Below are 27293 nucleotides of genomic sequence, written 5' to 3' on the forward strand. Positions count from 1 at the left end.
TTACTATTTACATTGGGGTTTATAGTTCGAACTGATTTGCAGTCGTTCTTCCTGCTTTATGGACCCATTTTTTATCATCTATTAATATGTAATAATAGAATTATAGTTTTTTTCTATTTCTATTCGTTAGCACTCCTGCTCTTTGGAGGTTGATAAGCAAGGAATGACATTCAGGGCTTATCTGCAGCAAACGTTGCATGGTTTATGGCAAAACCCATAGTAGAAAAATGCCGAAGCATCTGAATATGCCCCCCTTACACGGAACAGGTTAGGCTGCCTGTCCACGGCCGTTTTTGCATTGCGTTCCCCGCGATAATCTGGCAGGGAACGCAGTGGACGCTTTCCATTGCAACGCTATGGAAAGCGCAGCCCCCCTGTCCACGAGCGGAGAATCATAGCGATTCTCCGCTCACAGGCGGCAAATCGCAGCATGCTGAGAATTGCCGCAATTCTCCACGGTGAGCTTATCTGTCAGATCGGCTCACCACGGAAATCCGTCAGCCGGCTTCTGCTCCCCGGTGGCGGCACCTGCGGCGGCGATCTGTCCATGGGCGTTGCAACATCCCGCAACAGGCAGCCTTAATCATTCCGGCACAAAGATTTAAGGTGGTCATCAATAGTGTTGCTCATTTTGATCGGTGGTGCAATAAAATTGCCCCGATTTTCACAAAATCAAATTTTTTTCCAAAAATTGTGGGAAAATCTAATTTTCCATAGTGCCTGCTACAGAGGTGAGCGTGCAGTCAGTCAGAAGCCAGGGGGCCTTGCTGATGTCACCAAATATATCCTCCATCTTGCATCTGGACAGCAGTTTCACTGGATGTCTACATCACATGACCTAGCCATATATAACATAGGCACAGTGTAACCAGCGGCCGCTTTACAGTGGAGCACGAGACAGGGAAGCCGCATCACGGTAATACAGATAATTTCCTACTTATGAACAGGTTCCGTTCCAGGAAACAGTTCGTATGTCCAAACAAATGCTTTTATGGAGGGAGATTGCGGGTGGATCTCCCTTCATATAACATCGGGTGCCAGCTGTTTCTTACAGCCTGTACCTGCCTGCAACAGCTCAGATAAGCCACGCCGCTCATCGGAGAGGTTAACTCGTTAAATACCGCTGCTGACAGCGGTATTTAAATAGGTAACAGCTCCGATGAGCAGCACGGCTTTTCGGAGCTGTTGCAGGCAGGTACAGGCTGTAAGAAACAGCTGGCACACGATGTTCGGGGGGCCCGTATGGCCTCCCGCGTTAAGATCGTGGATTGCCACGGCAGCCGGGGGCATTCTAAAAGGCACCAGGGCTGCCTATGCAGAGTTCCTATCCGATCGATGTACAGTATGATGTAACGCTAAAGCATTACAACATACTTACAGACAGGCTGGTCCATATACAGTGAAGTTTGTACCTGAACGTTTGCAAGTAGGGGACTTACTGAATATCTATATAACACGTGCTCTGTTAATAGAGCCAGATATTCTACAGAGGATATATTGCTGCTGGGTGTGAAAGCTTGTATATCAGCAGAGAACATCAATGGGGTTCTTATGAAGGGAGCAGAGAAAGAAGCTGCATCATGTTTATATGCCTATAGAAATCATGGTCTGTACATTAGGAGAGGGTATATTTTTGCTGTTGTCAACGTATATAGCAGCAAAGAAGAAATAAACTGAGGAATATTGCAGTTTTCAGTTTATGGCCTCAGATGTTATTCAAAGCCGCCAGTCCTGCAACTGCAAATTATTTGTAAACCGTCCACAGCTGGCAGTGGGGTTTGGGGAATTAAATGCTGTCCCAAAACTCCTCTCTCTAGGGAAGTGCGGCAAAACGGCCAAAGAACTTCTGATCGCTCTGCAGGCCCAGGCGGATACATGGCTGACCCTGCACAATCTGAAGCCAGGCAAGGTCATGTGTGACAATGTGGCCAACCGATTGATGCTGCCACCCTACTTTCTTTCGATCAATCTCCCAACTGTCTGGCCAATCCGCCATTACTCAACACCACCAGGAGGTTGCCTTTGTACAAGAAAGGGAGGAGTCTTCTCCTACACGTTTCTCTACTGGTCAGAGAATTATAGGAGGAGGAAAAGGAGGGGGATAGTATAGGTCTAAAGGCAGAGGAGCGGGCTCCGAGACGTTCCTTCCATTAATTACTAACCCAAGCTATTCTACGTGGATGGTGATACCAGCTGGAGGACACTCTTAGGCCTGACCTCGAGGAATGTGGGCATCTCACCATTAGGCAATTTGAGGTATATGAATGCAGAATCACAGCCCACATCAAGACATCAAATCTTTACTGGGTGGCCATCATCCTTGATCCTCGCTAAAGGAACAAAATGACAAATCTCATTCCGGCAGTGGAGAGGAATCTCAAAATACAGCAGTATCAAGACAGACTGTTAAGCAGCTTGAGCAGAGCATTTCCCCGCGGCCACAGGGATGCATCAGAAAAGGATCACAGCTCTGGAGCTCATAGTGAACAAGCAGGAAGTCACCGCAGCAGGAGCACCACCGGTGACGGGGGAAGTCTAACAGAGGCATGGCATAGGTTTCAACTCCCCCGCGATGACACCCGCACGGCTTCCTGCAATCCCATCGTGGGGGAGTTTGGGAGCCACCGTACGAGGAATTTAAATGCCGCTGTCAGGACGCTGTAGGAAGAGAGTTAACCCCGCAATCTCTTTTTATACATACCCCAACGCTGCAGGACGTAAATGTACGTCGTATAGCGGTATGGGGTTAAAATCTTTAATCTGGGCTCTGTGTATTCTGGTGTTAGATTCCCTTCTGTCAGGTTAGCATTGCTTTTGACAAGCAAAATTAGATAATCTGCTACACTATTCTGGCTTGTGAAAAGTGCAACTTATGAAGTTCCATGGCACAACTAAAAAGGACTGAAATGCCACAGCGGCATACTTGGGTAGTTGGACATAACTGTCCTCCGGCTGGTTGGACATCTAGCTAGATTATTCTATACAACAAAGATATGGTTGTAGCCCACCTACATGAAGAAGAGCGCTCAAAGAAAAGTGCCAGTAGTGTAAGATGGCTGCTGCTTATCTCCCTCAGCCTTCATAGAATTTACAAGATCATTCTGCTGGGACAACACAGGGCAATACTTGAAAGAGCTTCGATCTACGAGTTATGGAATATGTATCGCCATCTTCGGTTCTGAAATCTATACTGCACAGTACCAGAAGGCAGTTGTGTCCTAGTAAGAATGCACAATTCAAGAAAAGGGAACTAAAGTAAGTAAAAGAATAAAAAATAAAAAAAAAGGAGCGGACGCATTCATCAAGCTGTGGGTGTGAGCCGACCACATGACAGCAGGCTTCTCCGGTGAGGACTCCAACACTGACAGCACATGTGGCCCGATGCAGCCACAGCTTTACCTCCGTTTTGGTTAAGACTCCGGAATACTCATCAGACAGCTGAATCAACTATTCCGTGCGCCAGTAGCGCCGTGCTGAAGTGTAGCCAACACACTGCTAGCAACTCACAGGTCTACAACATAAGTATGCAACTACTGCCTGATACTAAGGCAGGCTCTGGGATCCTGGAGAACATGAAGAGGCTACATCACCAGAATAAGGCTTTGCATCGCACAGATTGCTGAACCGTAGAAAATAAAGAATATAAAAAGGATTACTATACAGTTTCTACATTTTATAGAACCCTAAGGATTATTGATCTGGATGAAATACATGGGTTTTTAATATGTGTCTAAGTTTGTATGACTAAGTTACAAATATTCTATATGTGAGCTTTACACAAACGCAGCCCATTTATTCCTCTACTACAGGCGTCTCTCAGAACTTTACCCTTAGCAGAAAAAGCAACCAGTCTTCTGAAATGTCTTGTCCTCGGGAGTTCGTGTGATGTTGAGGTCACGAAAAACTTTCATCCCAACTCTATGCTACTATACATACTGCATGTCTACCTGTTTATCAGTTTGGGTTCTATACCATATTGAAAGTGCATTTCTTGCATAGTAACCTGTATATGCATTGTGGGAGAATTATCCGCTGTTAATAACTTTCCCTGGGATCCCGAAGAATTCCATTTTTAACAAGACTTTACAGTTTGTATCAACATAGAAATTTAAAGAGCTGCTCTAAAGGTCCATTTAGACAACGATTATCGCTCAAAATTCACTCAAAAGCCATCTTTTGAACAATAACCGTTGGATGTAAATGCACCCATCTTTCAGTTTTTTGCCGAACGATGGAATTCAGTTCTGCTTGAAATCCGTTGTTTAGTAGAACAGCTGATAAGATGGACCGCATGCTGTGTTCTGCCCGGGGAGCGCTGATTACATTGTCTCAGCTGTAATCAGCGCAGCAGAACAAAGAATTTATTCAGACAACAGCAGGCAGTCCTCCGAATAAGTTCAGTTTCTAGCGGCTCACACGCTATTAATTGGTACTAATAGTACCAATTAGTGGATTATGCAAAGTGATCGCTTAAAAGCCATCTTTTGATCCATCTTTGTGTCTATATGCACCTTAAGTGCTTTACAAGTTTTGTACAAATTCTGTTTCATGTCATTATCACGGAGGCTTTCCAAATACTGATGGAAACAGACAGAAGTTTAGCTCCACTGTGTTGTCAGACAGGTGATCAAATAGCTTAGAGCTACCGTATTTTCAGGCATATATGACGACGGGGCGTATAAGACGACCCACGACTTTTTGTCTTATATGCCGGGAATACAATGTGGAAAAAATAAAATAAAATCAATACTCACCTCCGGCGGCGCTGCTGCAGGCTGTCACTCCCTCGTGCACGCCAGCAGAGCATTGCTTTCTGCAAGCGAGGCTTAAATGCCCCGCCTCCAGAAAGCTATGTTCTGATTGGCTAACTTAGTCTGGCCGTAGCCAATCACAGCCATTCAATGACATTGTGAATGGCTGTGATCGGCTAACGCCAGACTAAGTTAGCCAATCAGAGCATTAGCTTTCTGGAGGCGGGGTATTCAAGCCCCGCTTGCAGAAAGCAATGCTCTGCCGACATGCACGAGTGAGTGACAGCCTGCAGCAGCGCCGCGGAAGGTGGGTATTGATTTTTTTTTGGGGGGGGGGACAGCGCCTCATTATCTGTATCCCCGGAGTATAAGACGACCCCCGACTGCAGAGCAGAATTTTCGGGGTTAAAAGGTCGTCTTATACGCCGGAAAATACGGTACCTGTGAAACTAAATTGCAATCTATACTGCAAAGCCAGTAAGTGAGCTGCACAAAACAGGAAGTTTTGCCACATTGTGTGTGATTTAGGGGTCAATGTGAAAAGTGCACTATTTCAAGATCTTTTTTTTAAATTTATGGACAGTCACATAAAAATACAACATTGTCGTAAAAATGTGTTATTAATAAAGGAAAAACTGTGAAATGTTACTGTTGCAACAAAACGTAAGAATTATTATACTGAGGATCTTTGTGTTCCCCGATAATGTTGAGGAATCGTGCAATTAGGTCTTGATGTTCCCTTGGCATAGTTTGGAGAAGTTCTATTCTAGGTCTTTTATGTTCCTTTATCAAACATATGAGGCGCTGTATGTTGGTCATAATAAGTCGTTAAAACTAAAGAGAATCTGTCAATACTATCGCAGAAGTGCATTCCCCAGCCTCCAGTCACCTCGCCAACCAGCTTACAACTTAGTTTATGTTGCTGCTCAGAGCGGACAGGTTCCCTTTAAGATATACAAAAGATGACGACTACAGAGATTACAAAAAACAAAAAAAAAAAAAAGAGAGAGGAAGAAACAAAATCTTTAAGGCCTCATGTCCACGGGAAAAATCAGGCCCGCCGTGGATTCTTTATGCAGAATCCCGCAGCGGGTCCCTCCTTTCCCGCGGACATAAGGACTAAAAAGAAGAATTACTTACCTGTCCGGACGCTGCGGATCTGCACTCCGTCGCGGCCGGATCTTCTTTCCTCGGCCCGGCAGATGTGCTCTGTTAAATTCCTTATCTTGTATATTCACATTGTGCTTATGTTTCATCGACCAATGGTAATAAATGAATTCTAATAGATTTGAATTATTGTAATCAAAGCATGTGCCTCTATAAAAAGTGCTGCCTGTCAATCAATAAACAGATAACTTTTGGTCACGTCCCGTGTGTTGTACTTGAAAGTTATTTCCCGAGCTCCTCTTAATCTCTAACTGAATTTGGACCCCAGAAGCATATCGTATAGCAAATAGTTTTGTTTGCACCAACAATGGGAAAGAGGGCATACTTAAATGTGACATTGCACACCAAAAGTTGCACGAAATTTTGGTACCCTTTTTGGTGTAAACTAAGCCAACTAACAGGTGGTATACAATTAGACTAGAGAGACTAAGGATCCAACAGATTTAGCATTCAAAAGCCACTGTAATAAAGTGGCTTATTTTATTAAGGTCTAGTCTATGTTTGCACTGTCTGACTATTAGACCGTATTAGTAAATCTGCTTCACTGTCTTCGCTCTCTCTTCCCTGCGTTCAATAAGCTTAGCTCCACCTCCTTTGACAAAAGGTTAACCATTTCATATGCACAGATACACTTCAGTTGGTCTTGTCAGGGCTGTGGGAAATAAGTTTGGCAGAGCTTTGGCTCTATTGCCTCTTTACACCACGTCAGTAAAACTTAGTGGGAGGACAAAGGGTTAATATGCTCCAATCAACCACTAGAGAGGGATAGCTTGCGTGGGTCCGACCTCTGGCACCCCCACGATCCTGGGATCCGGTGCGTACCCGTATGAATGGAGTGGTGGTTGCCCTTGAAGTCAGCTATGTCTGGCAGTGCCATTGGTATGAATAGAGCAGCGGTGGACGTGTGCAATCTAATGCGGAGCAGCACCAGACCCCTCCAAATCAGCAACTTGTCCCTCTAGCCTCCTCCTCACAATCGTGTGTCTAGTGATAAGACCGCTAACTGCAGAAGGAGCCTCCCCCCACTGCTTTCTCTGCAAGAACGTTAGACCCGATCTCCCTGGCCATGCCCCACAGCCCTGGCCATGCCCCATACTCGCAGCCATTTGCCAGCCAAACATAGACGATATAAGAAGGCAACTAACAAGTTTTAGAAGAATTGAGAAAATTCAGCAGTCTCTATAAAGGTTTTTCTTTTGTTTAGGTTCATCATTAACTTCGGTTTGGTGTTCCTTTAAGACAGGATTAATGTAGTACAGTTATATTTCCAAAGAATGGGATCTGGTCATTAGAACATGCGGTAAAACTTGGACATTTCTCCACTAACAGCATTTCTGAGTGGCTTATTTGACAATAAAGGCCCCCATACATCAGTCATTACAACTAAGTGACTTATTTCACTGTAGAATGGGGGAACCGAAAGAGGAGACCGTGAAATATTAGAGTCCTAATTCTATATTGCAGCAATAATGTTCACATGCGAAAAGGCAGAAAGAAAGGTAAATTTGATACATTACCTGCATAATGAATTCTCTTCTGCGTTGAATTCCTCTTTCTGACAGCAATACGTACTCGGGTTCCTTTTCCTTCTTAGCCTGCTGGATTTGAGCCAAGCGACTGATTGGATTCATTCCCTGGCCGTATTCCGGGGAGGCCTATAGTAAAACATCAATGTAATTAGATATACGGAGACTCCAACATTGGGGATGCAGATGTCACACAACTCTCACACACAATTTTGCAAAATAGTTGTCTAAAAGGGGTTCTCTCATGAAGACAACTCCTGTCCATATGCCCCATACACCAATGTCCTATAGAGTGGGATCTCCCACCAGGAGCTACAACAGAAAGCCGAACTCTACGAGCGGATCCTCTTCTGACGCGCTAAAGCCGACCTTGTAGTAATACATGGCGGCCATTCTGAGGAAGTACTGTTCTTGCAATGCATATCCCCAGCAGCATCTGCCCCAGGGGCTGCATTGTGGAAGCAGCTGTCTTTCAAGAGACCACCTCTATGAATGAAATGTCCCTTGTGTAGAATGTGGTTTCAAATCTTCAGTACCTGAAATCTCTGAGTGGGGAAGGAGGAGTTTGGGGACACTACGAAAAGTTAGTGCCTCTGTTCATTGAGTCAGTGGTAGGCCGAGGTGATGTGAGTTTTTGGATTAACCAGTCAGACATGCCAGTAGGGTCAGAATGGATGAGGGTCTGGCACATAGAATCAGTGGAAAACTCTTAATATACAGCTATAACTAATATTTGTGTGTTACATGCGTATAATACGTGCAAAATAGCATCAATAACAGTACATTGCTCTTCATTATTGCAGCATGTTCTATTCTTCTGCATAAGAGCCCTATTGTTCTCTAGGGGTGCGCTCTGAACGCAATGCATACGCAGTTACTTTGTGTCTATGTGACTTTTTTTTTTTTTAATGCATGTCGCTAGGAGGCATGCAAAGGATGCCAAAAAAAGAAACACAAAGTTGTATGCTGACCGTGCAGGAGCCTCTACGGACCACCGACCCATCCAAGCGGTTATACTGGGGGCCATTACAATACATACCATGGCTACTTTTGATATGGGCAAACCCAATTGTTCTGATGGATCGGAGAGAGCATCTAGTAAAGCCCCGGATCTCAGAGCGCTGCTAACGGCTCCCATGTGAGTGCTATAAGGGCATTTCCATGGGGTTGGGCAACTTGTGACATCATTCCCAGCTTGCTTTGGCACGTGTAACATAACCAGTCCATATGCAAGCAAAAACGCACGCGGGCAAAACGCCACAAGGTTTACGCTGCGTATTACAATATAGTCATGTGGGCCCGGCCTGACTTTGGGTCTCCTGCTTTAACCTTATCTACTGAAAATATAACACATACGAACTACTATAGACATAAGTCATGTAAGTGGTCTTTTACATCTGTGCACTGTGGCCGATAACCGACACGAGAAAACGGATGTGGGAGCGAATATCCAGCAGACTGAACCTCCTGATATGGACAGTGGAAGAATAACCTTTGTAGTCATGAGAGAATGCGTTAGTAAATGGATTGTATTGCAATGCCAGGAATATTTAGCTGTGAAAATAGACTATGGCAAGCGGTCATGGTCAGGATTTCACTCGCCCGCTCTACGTGCGTTGGACCACATGATGCTTCCCCTGTATATTGTATACTGCTGCGTTACACGTAGGAGGCATGTTACCATCAGAGAATGATTACTCCTTTACTGCTGACACTTTCAGTGTAATTCTCTGGTAGATAAACACGAAGCGTATGTTCACACGTGGCGGAAATGTTGGGAATTTTCTGCAGCAGAAAATTCTGTGACAAAACTGCAATATTTCTGCATCAGGACCCCCCATCACTACCGCATACAGGAAAGTTGTCACTTATATGCACAGCCCTCTCTTCTGAAGTTTTTGGATGCTATGGGGAGCCAGCGAGTCCCTTGAGGCCGATTTACACACAACGATTATCGATCGGATTTTGAGCGACAGCCGTTGCGTGTAAACGTGTGCCCATCGTGCACTCTTCGTCCATCTCAGCATAAAATCAGTCATCCCCGATGAGAGAGACGGCATGCTGTGTTCTCTGCGGGCAGCGCTGATTGCATTGTATGCAGCCAGCAGCAGAACAAAAATGATGTATTTATAGAACAGACCACCCGCTGTTCTCTAAATACATGCAAATGAAGCTAGTTAGCTGATCCACCCATTAGTATCTAATGCAAGATGATCGCTCAAACTGTCAGATTCTGTACGTGTAAATGGACCCTCAGAGCAGAGTCGCACACATTCATTGTCGCCCCTCTACCTCTTCTTAGCTGGACAGGATCACCGAATGACTATTACGAAGAGCAGAAAGTGAAGGCCTTCCTAGTGGTCAATGTGCTGTAGTCCCCAGAGCAGGTGCCTGATGTGCTCTCTATGTAGTCCAGCGCTGCCTGGAACCAATCTTTAAAGGGTCCTTTTTCTCATGCATTCACACACTTCTGCCTGCCCTAAAAATTAATACTTGAACAAGTTGTTAAAAGTTCAAGCCGATTCTTACTTAGATCTGTCTCTAGGAAAGCTAGTGTTAATGAACAATAAGGCCACCAGTACATATGTCACAGCAGCTTCAAGGGTACCTAAACGTTTTATAAACTAGTAACATGTCAGAAGTTTTGGTCGGTGGGGGTTCAGGTGCCGAGATCCCCAACCGATCGGTAGAACGGGCAAAAACACACAGCAGATCACTGCACCCCTTCGGCTACCATTGCTAGCGGTGCAGTACTCCGAGCAGTAATAGAAACAGCTGAATGGGCACAGTGCTCAGGTGAACGCTTCAGCCCGTTTGTTCTAGCAATGGTGGGGGTCTCAGCACCCGGACCCCCACTGATCAAAACTTCTGACATGTCACTAGAAGTTAATTTAAACTTTAACTTGGAAGAAACCCTGTTCAGCGCTCCAGGAAAGCTGGAGGGGGACAACTCTGGTCATTTCCCTTTCCCAGAAACTGAGGCATCCAAGAAAACATCTGGTCATGCAGTAAGATATATAACAATGAAAGCAGATTTGGAAGTCTGGAGAAACTGAGCGACGAACCACATCAACTTTACAGACAGGGGCAATGCAAAAATCATCTACCGTATTTACAGAGGACAACCAGTAAGTGCCGAATAAATCGTTTGGGTATGCGAAGAAGACATCTAAAGAACACAAAGGATACATGGCCTTTACTGATTAGATAACAAATTTTATTCTCATTGCAAGCAATTATTGGCTTTGGACCAAGCTGTAGTAACACCACATGTAAAAGGTACCTTCACATACATGGAACGACTGTCCGGCACATGAATAATAAATCTTGTTATTTGTATAGCACCAACGTATTCCGCAGTGCTTTCAATTAATTTAATTTATTACCCCCCCCCCCCCCCCCCACCAAGCTACTCCTTTTACCGACCTCGGAAGGCTGAATCAACCTTGAGCCGGCTACCTGAACCATGCAGGGATTGAACTCGCAACCTTCAGATCGTGAGCAAGAGCTTAGGGCAGCAGAAATGCTGCCCTAGCATTCTGCACCACAAGAGGCTCTTACATAGGCATCCAATGGCCATTCCACGGACTATCGTCCATCTACCACTTCTGTGTATTACACGGGAACAATAGTCATTCGAGCATCTGGATGGTCCACGGCTGTTTCACCTCCATTCGCAGTAAACAGGAGGCGTTCAAACACTGAGCGTCTCCAGCTCACACGACCCAACAGTCTCTTGGTTTCCAGTTCTGCTAAAACCAAGTGACTCCAACAGGTGGGCGATTTCTTGCTCAATGCCCCGTCAGCGGTCCTGCGTACACGGGACGATTATTGCCCGAATTCGCTGACTCTAGTGAGAATTTGGGCCATAATCTCCCGGTGGTAAAAGGTACCTGAAGTCATTTTTCATAGACTACAATAACAACCACCAACCCAGTACGGGACGCTCTAAACTCATTCTTCCACTAACGACGTTAGTCAGATGCAAGGGGATCAAGAGGATGCTAAAGTAGGGGCCATAAACAAGTCCAAACCTCTCAGCATTTACTCCTGATACCTCATTAAAATATTTCTTGGTGATAAGGGGGCTAACAGGACAGTGGAAACAGCTTATAATCCTGGTGGAAGGAGACAGACACTTTAAAGAGGTGATAGAGAAATAGAGAATGTGGTCAGGGGAAGGATATCGAGTCACACAGGAAAGGCCACGAGAGGTGACTTGCATTAGCAGTAATAAGAGAAGAGAAATGATTCCGCTGTTGGGTGTCAGCAGCATTTTTAAAAAAAAAACACAAAAAAAAACAATGAATTTCTATCAAAATGAAGTCAATTCAAACAAGAGCCATTCAGATGTGTTCTTGTATTGGACACCTTCCAAGATTCAGGCAAAGCTCTGCACAGGGAATAGATCATTGACTTTTAAATGGCGTTGTAAATCCTTTATTTTCCGATGACAGCCCCCTATAACAGCTTGAATGTAGCAGTCTGTAAGCTCCGCTTGTATTTCAATGTAACTGACCAGGAAGACTTCAGTGAATGTGCTAATGTCTGTTTTATGGACTTTTTTATGGGTTTGTTAGTGGGCTGTATATCTCGTAACGACACGGCCATTACCAGCCGGCATTGGCAACATGCTTTGTAGGCCCATTACAAAAATGATTCCTTTAGGGGCGAGTTGCGGCAGAAGACGCACCGTAATAAATATACGACATTAAGAAGGCAGTCCTCGTTAAAATGAAAAACTGGAGACTGCTTGAGCTTAAGCGCTGACCCAACCTGATGGCACCTTCTGGTTAAATCATGTCTAGCTTGGCTTTAATGGCAGAAAATTAGCTATTGCACGTGGGCCGAGAGAGACATCCAGTTCTCGGAGTCTGGTCCTCTAATAGCATCGGCGATACTGCAATAATTGCCTCACATGAGAAGAAACATGGATCTTGGTGTAATTGCCAAGATACAGACTATAATCTTGTTGATGCGCTGCATTTAAAAGCAAATTCTTTACGGACTACTCATGGGGCTAAAGTTCTCTTTTGGGAAGCTGATGAAGATAAAGGGGAAGGAAAAGATCGGAGAGATAAAATGTAGCCATTAAAACCGGCAATTGTGTGCTGATTAGCTCAGAAGAGTTTAGGCTGGCTACAGACATTCAATTACTAAAAGTTTCTTGGCCAGTGAGAACTACCACAACTTCTCCCCCATCCCATGGCCAACGAGGACACACGATTTGGATGACTTGAGGGTCCATTGGCACGGCGAGGTCAGTCGGTAAAGAGTCATCATGCTACAAAAATCGCATGTAAAAACATAGAGAAGTGAACCATCCTCAGTGATGAATCTGCCTATCTAAACAGGCTGCTCGAGTGCAAACAAGCTGGTGATGACATCACTAGCTCGTTCGCTCGCGCAAGCGAGCTTGTGATGACATAATGAGCTAGTTCGCTCGCGCAAGCGAGAATCATGCAGTTCTCGTTCAGTGTAAAGGAAGCATAAGTGTTATTGTAAACAGGAGGGCTGTCAGGCGCAGAAGCACCCAAAAGTCATCCCAAGACTTATCGCTGATCAGTGATTAGGGACAGTAGCGAGCGTGCAGGAGAGCTCTTCCGGCCATCCGCCTCCATTCAGTCAACTGGCAAGAACTTGCACAATAGTTGCTTCATTTTCAGGGAGCTGAAACGAAACTACTAGCAACTAATGAGCGATTTATCACTTCATACCCAGTTGGGCACACGAGGCAACTATTGCTCTACATCGTTCACCGAGTGGTTTTACGGCCAATAGCTGCCCCATGTAAAGCCACCCTTATACCAACCGTATAGCACAACCAGCTGCACATGCGCAAGAGAATTGTGTCTATTTCATATAAAATGTTACATCGCATTGTTCAATCTTAAAAACAATGTAATATTAAAAAAAAACTCAAAATGTCATCTTACGCAAATGAATTCAAAATGACAGGTTCATAGAATAAACATTCACCAAACTCTACGGGTGTAACTTCACCTGCTCACCAGATTCTTGTAGCCTGATAAAGATGTGTTTTGCAGGAAAAATAGGCACAAGAAAGCAAGAGATTATAATGAGCAATTAGGTCCGGAGCTGAAACATGTTCTTGTATTTACAAAGAAACTTGTAATCAGCTGCTCCCGTGGAGAACACAGCGTGCGGTCCCAGCTATAAGCTCTCTGGCCAAACTATGGATTTTATGCTCACCTAAAAATCATTGTTTGGCCAACAAGTAAACGATTGTAGCATTTACACGCAACGATTATCGCTCAGAAGACATGATTTGAGCGAATTTTAAATGATAATCGTTGCGTGTAAATGGGCTTTTAGGTATTTAGTGGGTGACCCTAATTAGTGATCGACAACCTTGCCTGTGTGACTGTCTAGAGAGGTCTGTGATTAGGATCACCCACTGGACTCCTAACCCCAGAATCAATAGATGTTTAAATGAATACATTACAAGTTATATTAAATCGCTTCCTACAAATATTTATATCACTACACTTGGCTCCTCCTGCTCTCAGACATGCCGCCTCCAGTTTGCACTACATTTTCAATGTGACCGGTTCCCTTTTATATAAATTTGGATGCCTACTGTAGATCCCTACTGTAGGCAGCCTAAGTTCAAATAAAACAGCCCTGCAGTTCTGGAGAAACGTAGGTGCCAAACTGCTTCTCTAACTCCCTGATGTACAATGTGCATTCGCATGCATTGATAGTCTAAGACACTATATGGTGGTCTGACCGGTCAGCGCTGCTCCTGTGGACAACGCTGGTTAATCAAAGCAGATGTAGTGTTGTAGACTAGTGATGCATACTTATGCACAGCGTACAGGTAGTCAGAGAAGCGGTTCGGCCATCTTTGTTTCTCCAGGATCGGTAGGTCACTTTAAGGCGATCTGGGTGTTACATTTGGCATAACAGACTATTAGAGATAGGTACAAAACTCCCATCTGAATAAGAAGGTATGTTTAAAGGATTCTCCGTCCAGAGCAGGTAATGAGAGCACTCATGTGAATGACACGTCTGTGTGTACTTTGTGGTTTAGGGTAGCACCTGTTTTCCTGCATTGTGCATCTAAATCCACACTATTCAAGTCATGGAAAGGTATTTAGGGTGCTCATTTAGAGTTAATAGTCTAGGCATCGCTCTGTCCAGAGAAACCTGATCTGGCCCATGTGCTTTGTGGCTTTTATCTAGGCTGCACAATGGCAATCACATAGGCCGGGGCAACACTCCGCTTCACTAGACATCAAAACAACAGGTCGCCCTCCATGCAAAAGACAAGTGTAGATGTCTGCCCTTACAGGACATTTGTCCCTTGTTCGTCGGTGGAAGCAAAGTCCTTCAAGGTCATTGGGGTCTGCAAAGATCAAAGCAGGAGCGGCCTCAGCTGGGATTTAAATCAGCCCACTCAATGGAAGTGCAAGCTAAACGTATTTATTTTGCATGCTGCCTCTTTGCAACACTACAAACACTGCACAACAAAACTAGACTGGAAAGTCCCCAGTGACATTGGGAATTACCTGTCTTATTATAGGCAGAGTCCTATCCTTTCCTGTAGATCCATCTACATTATAGGAAAGTAGAAAAGTCTATTCTGACTTCTGAATTGAAAAAAGTATTTATTACTAAAGTTTATATTTGCGGATCAGCAGCTCCAGCGACTTGCTCATGACACATAAGAACAGCATTTTTGTGCATCAACCACTAGGGGCGCTGCACAGACTTTTACCGCCTCCATTGAGTTGAATTACAGCTGTATAAATGCATATGCACCGAGCTCCCCTTGGAGGGGACAGCAGGTAGACCGATTTTTGACACTTAACTAGGATTGTGTGAAGGGAAGCTAGAGATTTAGAGCTCTAGGAAGAAAAAAAGAAAAAGCTGAGCTCTAATTCATTCAGCTATTTTAATACAAAAGAGCAGTACATTTGTTAGTAGGGGGTAAGGGCGACTGAGTTTTTCAATGGGAACCTATTACTTTTGAGCCCCTATACAACTTGAAGATTATTAAAAGGCTTTTTTTTTTTGGGGGGGGGGGGGGGGGGCTGGGGCATTTACTATTGATGACCTTTCCTATGGATAGGTCATCAATAGTTTATCAGCGGGGATCTACTGCTCAAGATCTCCACCTATCAGCTGATCCTCCACTCGCTGTCACTGCAGCGGAGCCGGACGTCCACATCAGTGGTAAGAATCGGAAGTGTAATGGAAAGCTTTCGCTTGCACTGAAATTAGTAGAAGCCATGCCTTCCAATACACTTCTCGCTCATCTTTGCGGTCAGAGCCAAAAGGTGGACCCCCGCCAATGCATAATCTATCTTGAGGATAGGTCCTTAGTAGTAAATGCCCGGAAAACCCCTTAAAATAAGACTCTCAAATAAAAGAAAAAAATGCTGAATTCTAAGCAGCCCCCATGTGGTTTTAATCTCAGCACTGACTTGTCGAAATTGGGACAACATAATATGGGGCTCCATTTCGTGTCATGGGGGAAGGAAATTTTGAGAACTGCATGAAACATCATTGTAATCCATACAAGTGTTCACTTACTTTATCATTCCCCCTTTTCTCGTCACTGCGAGCTTGCTGCACCCACCCACACTGACATCAGATTGAATGGAGCGATAGTCACATATGTGCAGCACCCCTCCATTCACTTCAATGGGGCTAACCGAAAAAGTAAAACGCTTCACTATTTCTGACAGTTCCGCTGAAAACGGAATGGAGTCATGCATGCGCAACCGCTGGTCCATTCAATCTTCTCACTGTGGGGGGTGCAGCAAGCCTGCAGTGAGGAGGAGGGGGGACACGGGATCCTCGTTCTTGTGATAAGTGGTGGAATCAGTGTTGAGACCCCCACTATTCAGATTTTTACCACCTATCGTATGGTTAGGTGCTAAAAGTCAATTCTGGTACATTGCCCTTGGGGAGTTTTTTCCTCGATGCACACTCATGCCCTGCAGGCGTCCAATCACTGAACACAACCCCGCTCCAAGTTTATAAACCAAGAACGAGGAGGTTTTTAAATGCTCGCAAAGTATACAGACATCTACCCTTACATATGAATCTGCTCAGTCTTCTGGCTTTATTACGCTTTGTGGCCATTCGGAAATATTCCGAAGGCCTCCTCTCCACGGCAATTCTTCATTAAATTATCCCCGGCGATAACCTGCACGCGGATAACGCATGAAACGCTTTCCAGTCCAAGACTGTTCATCTAGTCATGCCACAACTCTAATCAGCATCTAATCTAATGAGCTGTAACTGCGTGCCGGATTTTACAGCAAAATGACAACTCCTTCTAGGTGCTTGATTTATTTTCGTTAATGTTGATCCAGAAGAAGGCAAAAAAAAAAAAACATTAGCAGAAGCCAACTTTCCTTATTTTAGAGGAAAAAAATCCTCCCCGACTCCAAATCAGAATAATCCCCGAATCACAGACCCTTCTGAAGTAATTAGTGACTATAACATGTAATATTGTTACACTCAAGAAAGGCGCCCAGGCCCATCTTACACTCTTATCAAGTTTGCCATCACCATGTCCTCCGGCAGAGAGTTCCATAGTCTCACTGCTCTTACAGTAAAGAACCACTTCTATGTCGGTGTAGAAACCTTCTTTCCTCTAAACATAGAGGGCGCTCCCTTGTTACAGTCACAGTCCTGGGTATAAATAGATGATGGTAAAGACCCCTATATTGGCCACCTGATATATCTACACAGTGATTAGATCGCCCCTCAACCGCATTTTTTTAAAACTGAATAACCCCAATTTTGATAAGCTCTCTGGGTGTTGAAGTCCGCCCATTCCATTTATTAATTTAGTTGCCCGTCTTTGGGCCCTCTCAAGCTCCGTTATGTCCTTTTTGAGTACAGATGACAAAAACTGGCCCAAAAAAGCAAAAAAATATAAAATAAAAAACCACACATTGCATACAAGATTGATAAAACATAAACAGGAACTAACGATATTAATGGGGTAAATGAATGATACCATTCTTTTGTTCCCAGGTCATGTACACTTGGTAGATAAGAAGGGAATTAAGTATTTACACATTCCAGCCACAGGTCCACTATCCTCACGATGGAGCCAGACTCAATATTCCCTACAAATACGGCTCAGACATTAACACATTTTACTGTTCAGAATCCCATCACACCGTCTGAGTATGAAACGGGAAATATATTTGTTTTGTAATGTTTCCATGGGTAAAATGGAATGGACCGAGGGAGATTATTTTCTTTTCTTGTGTAGTCAATATTTGGAACCAAGAATGTCTTTAGCCATGCAATGGAAAACCTAACAGGCTGCCATTAACAACTGGGAACAAGTCAATGGCTATTGGTTATTTGCACAAGTTTCTAAAGAAAATAACATGTGAGGTGCAACAGGGAAACTTGTGGCAAGTGTAGCGTACCCACCGATGTGTGCAACAACCACAACAGATGTGTACGGCGACCGAATATCAAACTGGCATCGCTACAACTCGCTAAGTAACAGAATATGTTCTTTGAAAGAGGAATTGTGATTTTACTTCAGAGGAAATGGGGATAAAGTGCGGGGCACGTGGGGTGAAAATTAGGGGAAATGGTGCAGACCACATGGTTAGCAAAGCTGGGGGGGTCTGTTGGGGGTTTGCAAAAAACAACTGCATGAGGCAGTATGGTGCAGAATTACAGAGATTGGGAGAAGGACAAGTAGGCCAAATTAAGGGTAAGTCCATACGTAGCTGATTTGCTGTGGATTTTGGTGCAGATCTGGAAGTCAGGTCAGGTGAAGTGAGTGACACCGACTATCCCATCGGGGTGGGGGGGGGGGGAGATTTATTAATCAGCAAGTAGTCAGCTCTTGATGATTAGGTGTTGGAAGCAAGAAAAATGGGCTAGCATAAAGATATGAAACACTCAGAAAAGTGCCAAATTATAATGACTAGACGAATGGCTTAGAAGATCCCCCAAACCGCAGGTCTTATGAAATGCACCTACCAAAAGTAGCCCAAGGAAGGACAATCAGTGGACTAATAACAGGGTCATGGGCCCTCTAGGCTCATTGATGTGCATGGGAAGAGAATGCTGGTCCATATGGTCTGACCGTACAGAAGAGATAGTGTGGCACAAACTCTGATAAAGTTAATACTGGCTATGATAGAAAGGTATGGGAACATACAGGTCATCATAGCTTACTATGTATGGGGACGTTTAGCCGCAGACTGGCCATAGTGTCGATGCCAATTCATGTCCACCGTCGAGTGGGTTTATAATGGGCACATGAGCAACAGAACTGGACTATGGAGCGATTAAAGAAGGTGGCTTGGACTGGTAAATCAGGTTTTCTTTTCCATTAGGTGGACTGCCAGGTGTGTCACTTACCTGAGACAGAGATGGCATCAGGGTGCATTATGGAAAGAGAAGCTAGTGGAGGTAATATGATGTTCTGGGTAATGCTCTGCTCGGAAACCTTGGGTCCTGGCATTCGTGTGGATGTTAATTTGACACGTACCACCTACCTAAACATTGTACAGACCAAGTACGCCCTTTATGGCAATGGTATTTCCTAATGCAAGTGGCCTCTTCCAGCAAGATAATGCACCCTGCCACATTGCAAAAATTGTGGAAGAACAATGAAAAAAAGTTCAAGATGTCAATATGGCCTTCGAATCCCACAGATCTTTATCTGATTGACAGTCTGTGGGATGTGCTGGAAGATCGAGTCCAATCCATGGAGGCTTCTCCTAACAAATGACAGGACTGGAAGCATCTTCTGTAGTCCATGCCTTGACCGGTCAGAGCGGTTCTGGCGGCAAGCCGGGCACATACACAATATTAGACAGGTCATTTTACTGTTATGACTGATTGATGTATGTACTGGCTTACCGGTGAGATGGCGCTTTTATTCAGGTTTTATAACATGATTGTTTTTTAAAGAGTGGCCAACACCATAGGGCACTGATGGCGAACCTTTTAGAGACCGAGTGCCCAAACCGCAACCCAAAACCCACTTATTTACTGCAAAGTGCCAACATGTAAGGGGGAGGGGCTTATCACGGCGTATTATTTCACCTCCGTCGTTCTAAAAAAGACAGAGCCGCTTAAAAAAAGACAGCGTGCAGATTTTTACTGCTTTTTGGATGCGGAAATACTGCAGAATGTCCTAAGCGGAAATTTCTGTGGAAAATTCTGCAGTATTTCCACATTCAAAAAGCAGTCAAAATCTGCACGCTGTATTTTGAAACAGCCCTGCCCATTTCCGCCACATGTAAGCATACCCCAGCAGTAATAGCGACACCCCACAGCAGCACCCAGCGTAATAGTGACCCCCCCCTCAGGGCGGCCCCCGATGCAATAGTGACCCACCCCCTCAGGGGGTCAAAATTAAATGTATACCCATCTGGTGTGGTGTTGCCACTGGCACTCAGTGTCCTGGTGCCACTGGCTCTCCCCTCAGCGTCCGCTGCCAGAGAGTTTGGTCCTGCCGCGCTGTATGTGCTTCTGCCGCTGCCCCAGCCTCTCACGATGCCTCCGCTTCCTCTCCTCAGGCAACACACGCCCCCAGCGAATCACAAGCTGGGCATGACTACATGTTAAATTCATGTATTATGTCGCCACCCCTAAGTCCTGGTGGCGACATAATACAAGAATACTGACATCGGGAGGGGGGAGGAAAATTCCGGCTCCACACTGATGTCACAGTGTGCGCTGGGATCAGCGCCGCTAGCTACACAGCTGAGTGAATGCCTGCAGGGGAGTCGCGGCCCCTGCCAGCATTCACAAGTGGTGAGCGGCCGACAACGCCGCGTGCCAGCGGGGAGGGCTCTGAGTGCCGCCTCTGGCACGCGTGCCATAGGTTCGCCACCACTGCCATAGGGGTTTCTTTGATCGATATAGATTTGTGTTATGCCATTCCTAATATTCACGATTTAGGAGGTTTAGCATTTACATTATCCTACCACAAGTATTTTGACACTTCTATCAGTAGAATGGATCGTGTCTTATGCAGTGTGGTCTGGGACACTTGGCATACTAATAAGTTGCAGACTCTTGGAGGTGTCAGCCATAGTTAGTGTGCAGTTTCAGTCACAAAGGGATATACAGGTTATATCACTGCATACAGGTCATTCATCACAAAGTGCAGTGCATCGTCTTGTCTACAGCGTTGCCATTGGACAGTTGGGCGATGAAAGAACGTTCTATAGAGTGATGAATCACACTGCTATCTTCAGATCAGATGGATGCCCCCGCGTGCAGAGGAGGCTGGGGAACGCCTTTTGCCTGATTGTATGATGCCAACAGTTAAAGGGGTTTGTTCCGCGAAAGCAAGTGGGGGTATACACTTCTGTATGGCCATATTAATGCACTTTGTAATGTACATCGTGCATTAATTATGAGCCATACAGAAGTTATTCACTTACCTGTTCCGTTGCTAGCGTCCTCGTCTCCATGGTGCCGTCTAATCTTCAGCGTCTAATCGCCCGATTAGACGCGCTTGCGCAGTCCGGTCTTCTCCCTTCTGAATGGGGCCGCTCGTGCCAGAGAGCGGCTCCTCGTAGCTCCGCCCCGTCACGTGTGCCGATTCCAGCCAATCAGGAGGCTGGAATCGGCAATGGACTGCACAGAAGACCTGCGGTCCACCGAGGGTGAAGATCCCGGCGGCCATCTTCACAAGGTAAGTAAGAAGTCACCGGAGCGCGGGGATTCAGGTAAGTACTATCCGTTTGTTTTTTTTTACCCCTGCATCGGGTTTGTCTCGCGCCGAACGGGGGGGCTATTGAAAAAAAACAAAACCCCCGTTTCGGCGCGGGACAACCCCTTTAAGTACGGCGAAGGTTCCATTATGATGTGGGGATTTTGTTTTACATGGTATGGCCTCGGTCTGTTGGTCGTAGTCACAATAACCATGAACATGGAGGTATATCTTGATGTTCAGGACACTAATGTTCTGCCGACAATATGGCAATACTCCGCGCCTTGTCATAAATGCAACGCTGTGCTACGTTGTTTTGAGGATATGGATATCCAAACATTGGAGTCCCAACCTGAACATCTTTGCAACTAATATTGGATCACAAAATATGAACAGTTTCCAGGCTGCAAAGTGAGCAGATGTTTGCAGGATGAATGGAGGGAAACACCAGCTGAAGTGTAACAGACGTTAGTAGAAAGTACATGCCACGGTGAGTATTCAACGTCATTAGGGCTAAAGCAGACCCTACGGAGTATTAACATATGTAAATAAATATTTTTGCTTTTTGCTCAGGTGCCCAATTACTCTTGGTAGGATAGTGTACATATCTTATAGTTCTTGACAGAAATCAAGTTGAAAATGCTACGAAAATGTCTGAATATATCTATACCGTTCAAAAAGAATCAAACTAAAAGTAGAACAATACTTTAAAACCTAAAAGGTAAGTTGAAAGTAGCTGAACGGTAAGCTCCGAAGACCTGAAGATCACACTGGGAACCCCAAAATGATGACAACTGGCCATGTTGGTTGGGCAATGAGTTTTTGTAACATAAGGCTCTTCTATAGCATGCTGATGTTCTGTATCAATGGCAGCGCACCCGTAGAGAAGACAAGTAAGTTAATACTACAGCTGTATTTTCCTACAGGCAGGTAGGAACTATTAGGGGTTGATCCAGGGAACAATCTGATTGCCATTAGGGAGTCGGGAAGGAATTTTTTCCCCAAAAGGGCTAATTGGCTTCTGCTCTTGGGATTTGTTGGCTTCCTCTGGATCAACAAAACAGGAGGCTAGACAGGCTGGACTCGATGGACATTGTCTTCATTCAGCCTTACATACTATGTTACTATGTTACTTTATTGCTCTGGTACTCCCAGTATAAGACCTGTTGCACTAGCAGCCTCGCTTGTAAAATGCTGGCTGGCCTCACAAGTCTCAAAACTTTTCATGTCAGTGGAAAACCACAGCAGTGGCTTACAGACAGGATACTTCCCTCACAGATGGCACTGCGCATATTAGATGAAAACCATGTGTGGTTAATAAAGTTTTAGACATACATGGAAAACAAAACAAATGTCACAAGTCTGGCCCGACGATGGCTTTCTGCCAAGGCCCACCTTTGTGCCGGAAAATCCTCAAGTGCCTTCTACAAATTGCTATTATTCCAGGAAGTAAGATTCCTATTTTCTTTATACCCTTCAGCCCACGGTGCCCATTAAGTGGACGGGCGCTGCCAGCAGGCTTCAGGTTTTTTTTTTTTTTATAGTACAAATCTATTGTAAAATTCCGCAAACAATTAACTTGTAACGAAAAAATGTATTTAAACCCATCTGGTTGGGGAGAATACCGCCGGCAATCACGTCTTGTCTCCTGCTTGACAAAAACACATTCCTGATGGCAATAGAGGAAAACAAAAAAAAGGTGCGATCATGTATCAATGATGCAACAAAAGCTAGATAACCGCATCAACCTTTCTCTAATGACAGTGACATTTCCTGATATCATTGTGAAGGGGTGTGGGACTCTAGATGCAAAACGTGTTAGAATAATAACAGTAGCCATACTCCGATGTCCTCACCCTGGCGATTCAGTGCTGCAACTCCCACAGTCCTCATGGTTTTTGTTTAGGAACGGCTACCAACTAACCGTTGTAGCCAATCAGAAGCCACAGCGGTCACATGCCGTTCTCCTGGCATCATGGCTCCCAGCATCTGAGTGGTATGCCAGGAGAATGGCACACGCCTGCTGTGGCCTCCAACTGCCTGCAGAGGTCAAGCGGTAGTCCTTCTTGAACAAAGGCCAAAAGGGCCGTGAGCTGTAGTGCTGGATAGGCAAGGGTGAGGACAGGCCAGTACTGCTGCTTTTATTATTTTAACACACTTTCATCTATAGTTAAAGGGGTTTTCTGGGCAATTTCTACTGACGACCTATCCGCAAGATACGTCATCAATAGTTGATTGACTGGAGTGCGCCATTCAGGCCCGTTGTCAGCACCACAGCACAGTGTACTGAGTAGAAGCAGATGGAGCCTACCCCTGTGTAGGGGCTGGCGCAGCTCCCATTAAGATCAATGAGAGCTGCGCATGCAGTTACCAGCTCTGGCCACTATGCAGGGGTCGGAGCTACTCATTTTCACTCCGTACACTGTGCAACAGGTCTTATACTGACCAAGGGTACCCAAACAGCTGATCAGACGGATTCCCGAGTGGCAGACCCCAGCCATTCAATTATTGATGACCTACCCTCAGGATAGGTTATCAATAGGAATTGCCCAGAAAATCATTTAAAAAATCGTCCCACATGTAAAGTTGTTGGCACCCTGCAGTATATTTGGAAGGGCAACTGAACGTTATTGTAATGTTATAAACCACTTCTTACGAAGTGGTTCCATAAATGATCACCTACAGATCTACTGATTGCCTGCGGGACAGTAGCTTTTGCAGGGAAAGGTAGAGCAAAACACGGTGTGATCATTTGCTCTTTAGAACGGTGTGTTGATTAATGCACATTTTAGTCTCTGATTCTTGATCCATTAAAGTAGAATGCTTCATATATTTCAATTTAGATTTTATTAAATACAATTAAAGGGGTTTTCCCATTTCACACTTTTATGGCATATCCGGTAGATATCCCTTAAAACTCAGATAAATCTACCTATCTCTAGTTTTGGCCCCTATTGCCCCCAGTCCACATATGGCTTGAGGTGGTCAGGATGACACAAACAGTCAAATGTGGCTGCGCTATGCTGTTTCCATAACTCCCGTAGAAGTCCGGTAGGAGATACGCAGCCAGCAGAGTTATGGAAACAGTATAGCTTGGTGTGCTATACTGTTTGCATAACTTCCATTGACTTCTGTGGCACTTACTGAAACAGCATAACCCAACTATACTGAGTTGTTTCTGTCCTCCTGCTCATCTGCTAAAGAGTGGTGTTCCCATTACGGCCATGTTTGGCTGAGATGGGAACTCTTTGAGCACATACCAGAGAAGTAACATGCTCAGTGTATAGCTATAGAGAGCAGGAGGTAGCATTTGTCCAAAGGCCTAACTCCTCCTTAAGAAAGTAACAGTATTATAAAATGGCAAATTTTAAGTAGGGGGCCCAAATTACAGATTTTGCACAAAGGACCCAGGAGCTTTAACCCTTTGCAATCCAATTTTGGATTCAAGGTTTCCTAGGGGTTTTTCTCTTTCTGCCACTATACAATGGAGCCATCTGCTGGCTAGAGCCAGTACTGCGGTATGGGACATGCTGGAGAGGCCCCCCGACAGCACGGTGGCCAGTAACATACAGTAAGAATACCCTGCTGGACGTGTTCCGACATCAGCGTTGTACAGCCTGCAATCAGAATGTCTTTAGACGTCAGACTGTGGATTGGAAAGGGTTAAGCTACACCTCTGAATGTGCTTCTAAATAGATTTTTTCATTCAAAAACATTTTCCTTAGAGGGGGCCATACTGGAGATACACACTTCTTTCCTCCATTGTCTGTATAAACAGTTCCTGCTTTCTGCAGATTCTACCCCAGTCTACACAGTAAAGCTGACAAGTGAGCTGCAAAAAAAAAAAAACAGGATGCATCAGCTTTTTATATGGATAAAAACAAAGACGACTATGGGGAAAAAATGTAAAAAGCTGTATTCCCATTTTGGCAAAACATAGCCGAGATGGAAACACCACTGATTACGAGGTGACCGGTTTGACCTACCGCCTGAACCTGCACCTATAAAACTCTTATCGCATATCTTGTGGATAATATGCCATAAACGTCTGAGATGGGAAAACCTCTTTAATCATGAGCAGTGAAATAATAGGACATTCCCTTTTAGAACAAAGAGACACAGCTTCACTTTTTAACAAGTACAGATCAAAGTCATCGGAAACCTGAACATGAGGCTTTTGTGGTTCTTTAATTAACATGTTACAAAGAATTTGGAGTCTGGTCATTTTTTTCTCGTTTTCTACTATTCCAGCAGCAGTTACTATGAAATCCTTACAAGTAGAGATAATGAAAAATAAGCCTGGTAAGTCATACAATGAAAAACATGTGTAAGCCCCAGCCCGATACAAAAACATGGACTTATTACTGGGTGCACTGACGTTGTGCAGCCAGCAGAGAACCACAGGAAATGATCAAAGAGCAATCCGTATGGAAAGGGTTTAAAGTGCTACTCCCAAACAGCGGCGTATAATAGGACGTGAGATGCCCAAAGACGGTCCCTATAATGCAGTTTACACTAATGGCTGGAACATTACCAAACCAAAAGCTTATCAAAAGTCAGGAAAATAGCACGCTGGGAAGGACGGCAACGGACCTGTGGTCACCAGCACTTCAAAGACCTACCTGACGCTAACCCAAGGCTTTTAGCTGCCAACTTTGCTTTTGATTCCTGAAATTCTAGACAAGCGATTCTGGTTTGGGACTGGAACAATAATATCGACAAATGTTGTACTGCATTGGGTTGTTGGTATTCTTTATAAACGTGGACTATATACCCTGAACTGACCAACATAACTTTGTTTTTTCCTAAACAGTAAATGCTACCGTCATAGTGTTTGTTTGCATGGACGATAAGTATTCTGACCACTGGAGCATCTATTGCTGGCTTAAATGGGTATTCCAGGTATTTACTATTGATGACCTATCCTCAGGATAGGTCATCAATAGTAATCAGTAAGGGTCTGCCATTTAAGATCCCGATGATCATCAGATTCCCCAGCCCACTGTGTAGCGGAGCCAGATATTTGTACCGGTGGTCAGGCTGAAACCATAAGAGAAGACTCAGCTTCCGCTGAAATCAATAGGAGTGATGCTTACCATTACATTTCCAGCTCCTCACTGTGGCCAGAGCTGGAAGTGCAATATAAGGCATCGCTCCAACTGATTTCAATGAGAGTGAAGCTTTCTATTACACATCCGGCTCTGACCACTGCTGTGTAGGTCTGGCTCCACTGCACTGCCAGGGGCCGCAGGATCAGCTGATTGTCAGGAAGTGGATTTTGCTGCGGATTTGCAGCCGATTTTACTCTTTCAATAAAAGGGGTGGTCTGCCGCAGATCCGCACTAATGTTGTGGATTTTTAAGCCGTTGTAAATGTACCCTTAAGAATACACTGACAACTGGGTGTTACCATCCTCCTTATAACATGAATGTGTCCCTACTCCAGTGGACCCCAACAAGGGGCTTGGGAGCCACATGTGACTCGTGATCTCCGCCCGTGTGGCTCACCATAGCAGCCTCAAGTTTTGGCCATATTCACTGCTTACATAGTGACATTAACAATATTACGGACATATCTGATACTCAGACCACCACCAATATGATGCTACATCAACAGGGTAAGGTTGGGGACCTCTGCCCTACACAGTCTGATGCGTTCAGTACTGACTGGAGAAAGACAGACTGTGCCCCCCCAAATAGGAACACCCAATTGCCAATTTGTTGATACATTCCTAGGTGGAATACCAAAGAGCCAGAGAAGATGTTCCATAATTGTTACTTCATGAGGAATACAAGTTTGTGCGAAGTTATCCCAAATGGAAGCAATCTCCAAAAGTATCTCTCCGACAAGAAACCGCTGTTTCTACTTAAGTGCGGGTCTTAAACAAGGCTCATTTTCTACAACTTCGTTTTAATAGAAGGAGCACTAAAAAGGAAGAATTCCAACGCCACTTTTGGACTTTAAAGCAGAACTTTTATGAAAGTATGCTGCCTTATGTAAGAGCAGCAGTTATAATGGCGGGTTCGAACGGCTCTACTGCCAAATTGGCAAAAAGAAAAAAGGAAATAATGTCTGACGTTTATTATAGGGGTTTCCTGGACTTAAAGGGAACTTGTCACCTGGAAATTTGTTTTCAATCCACGATAGACCGTGTCGCACGAG

The 27293-nt window shown here is 44.7% G+C and overlaps 1 protein-coding gene across 4 annotated transcripts in view; it reads right to left on the minus strand.

Annotated features, from left to right (window-relative positions):
- STAU2 (staufen double-stranded RNA binding protein 2) overlaps positions 1-27293 on the minus strand; it is a 271721-nt gene that overhangs the window by 120104 nt on the left and 124324 nt on the right. For all 4 annotated transcript variants that reach the window (XM_066578585.1, XM_066578583.1, XM_066578584.1 and 1 more), the window contains one exon: positions 7436-7573. In XM_066578585.1, the coding sequence (XP_066434682.1) occupies positions 7436-7573 (138 nt within the window). The remainder of the gene's footprint in view (positions 1-7435; positions 7574-27293) is intronic.

The sequence above is a fragment of the Eleutherodactylus coqui genome, chromosome 9 (assembly GCF_035609145.1).
Source record: "Eleutherodactylus coqui strain aEleCoq1 chromosome 9, aEleCoq1.hap1, whole genome shotgun sequence".
NCBI lineage: Eukaryota > Metazoa > Chordata > Amphibia > Anura > Eleutherodactylidae > Eleutherodactylus > Eleutherodactylus coqui.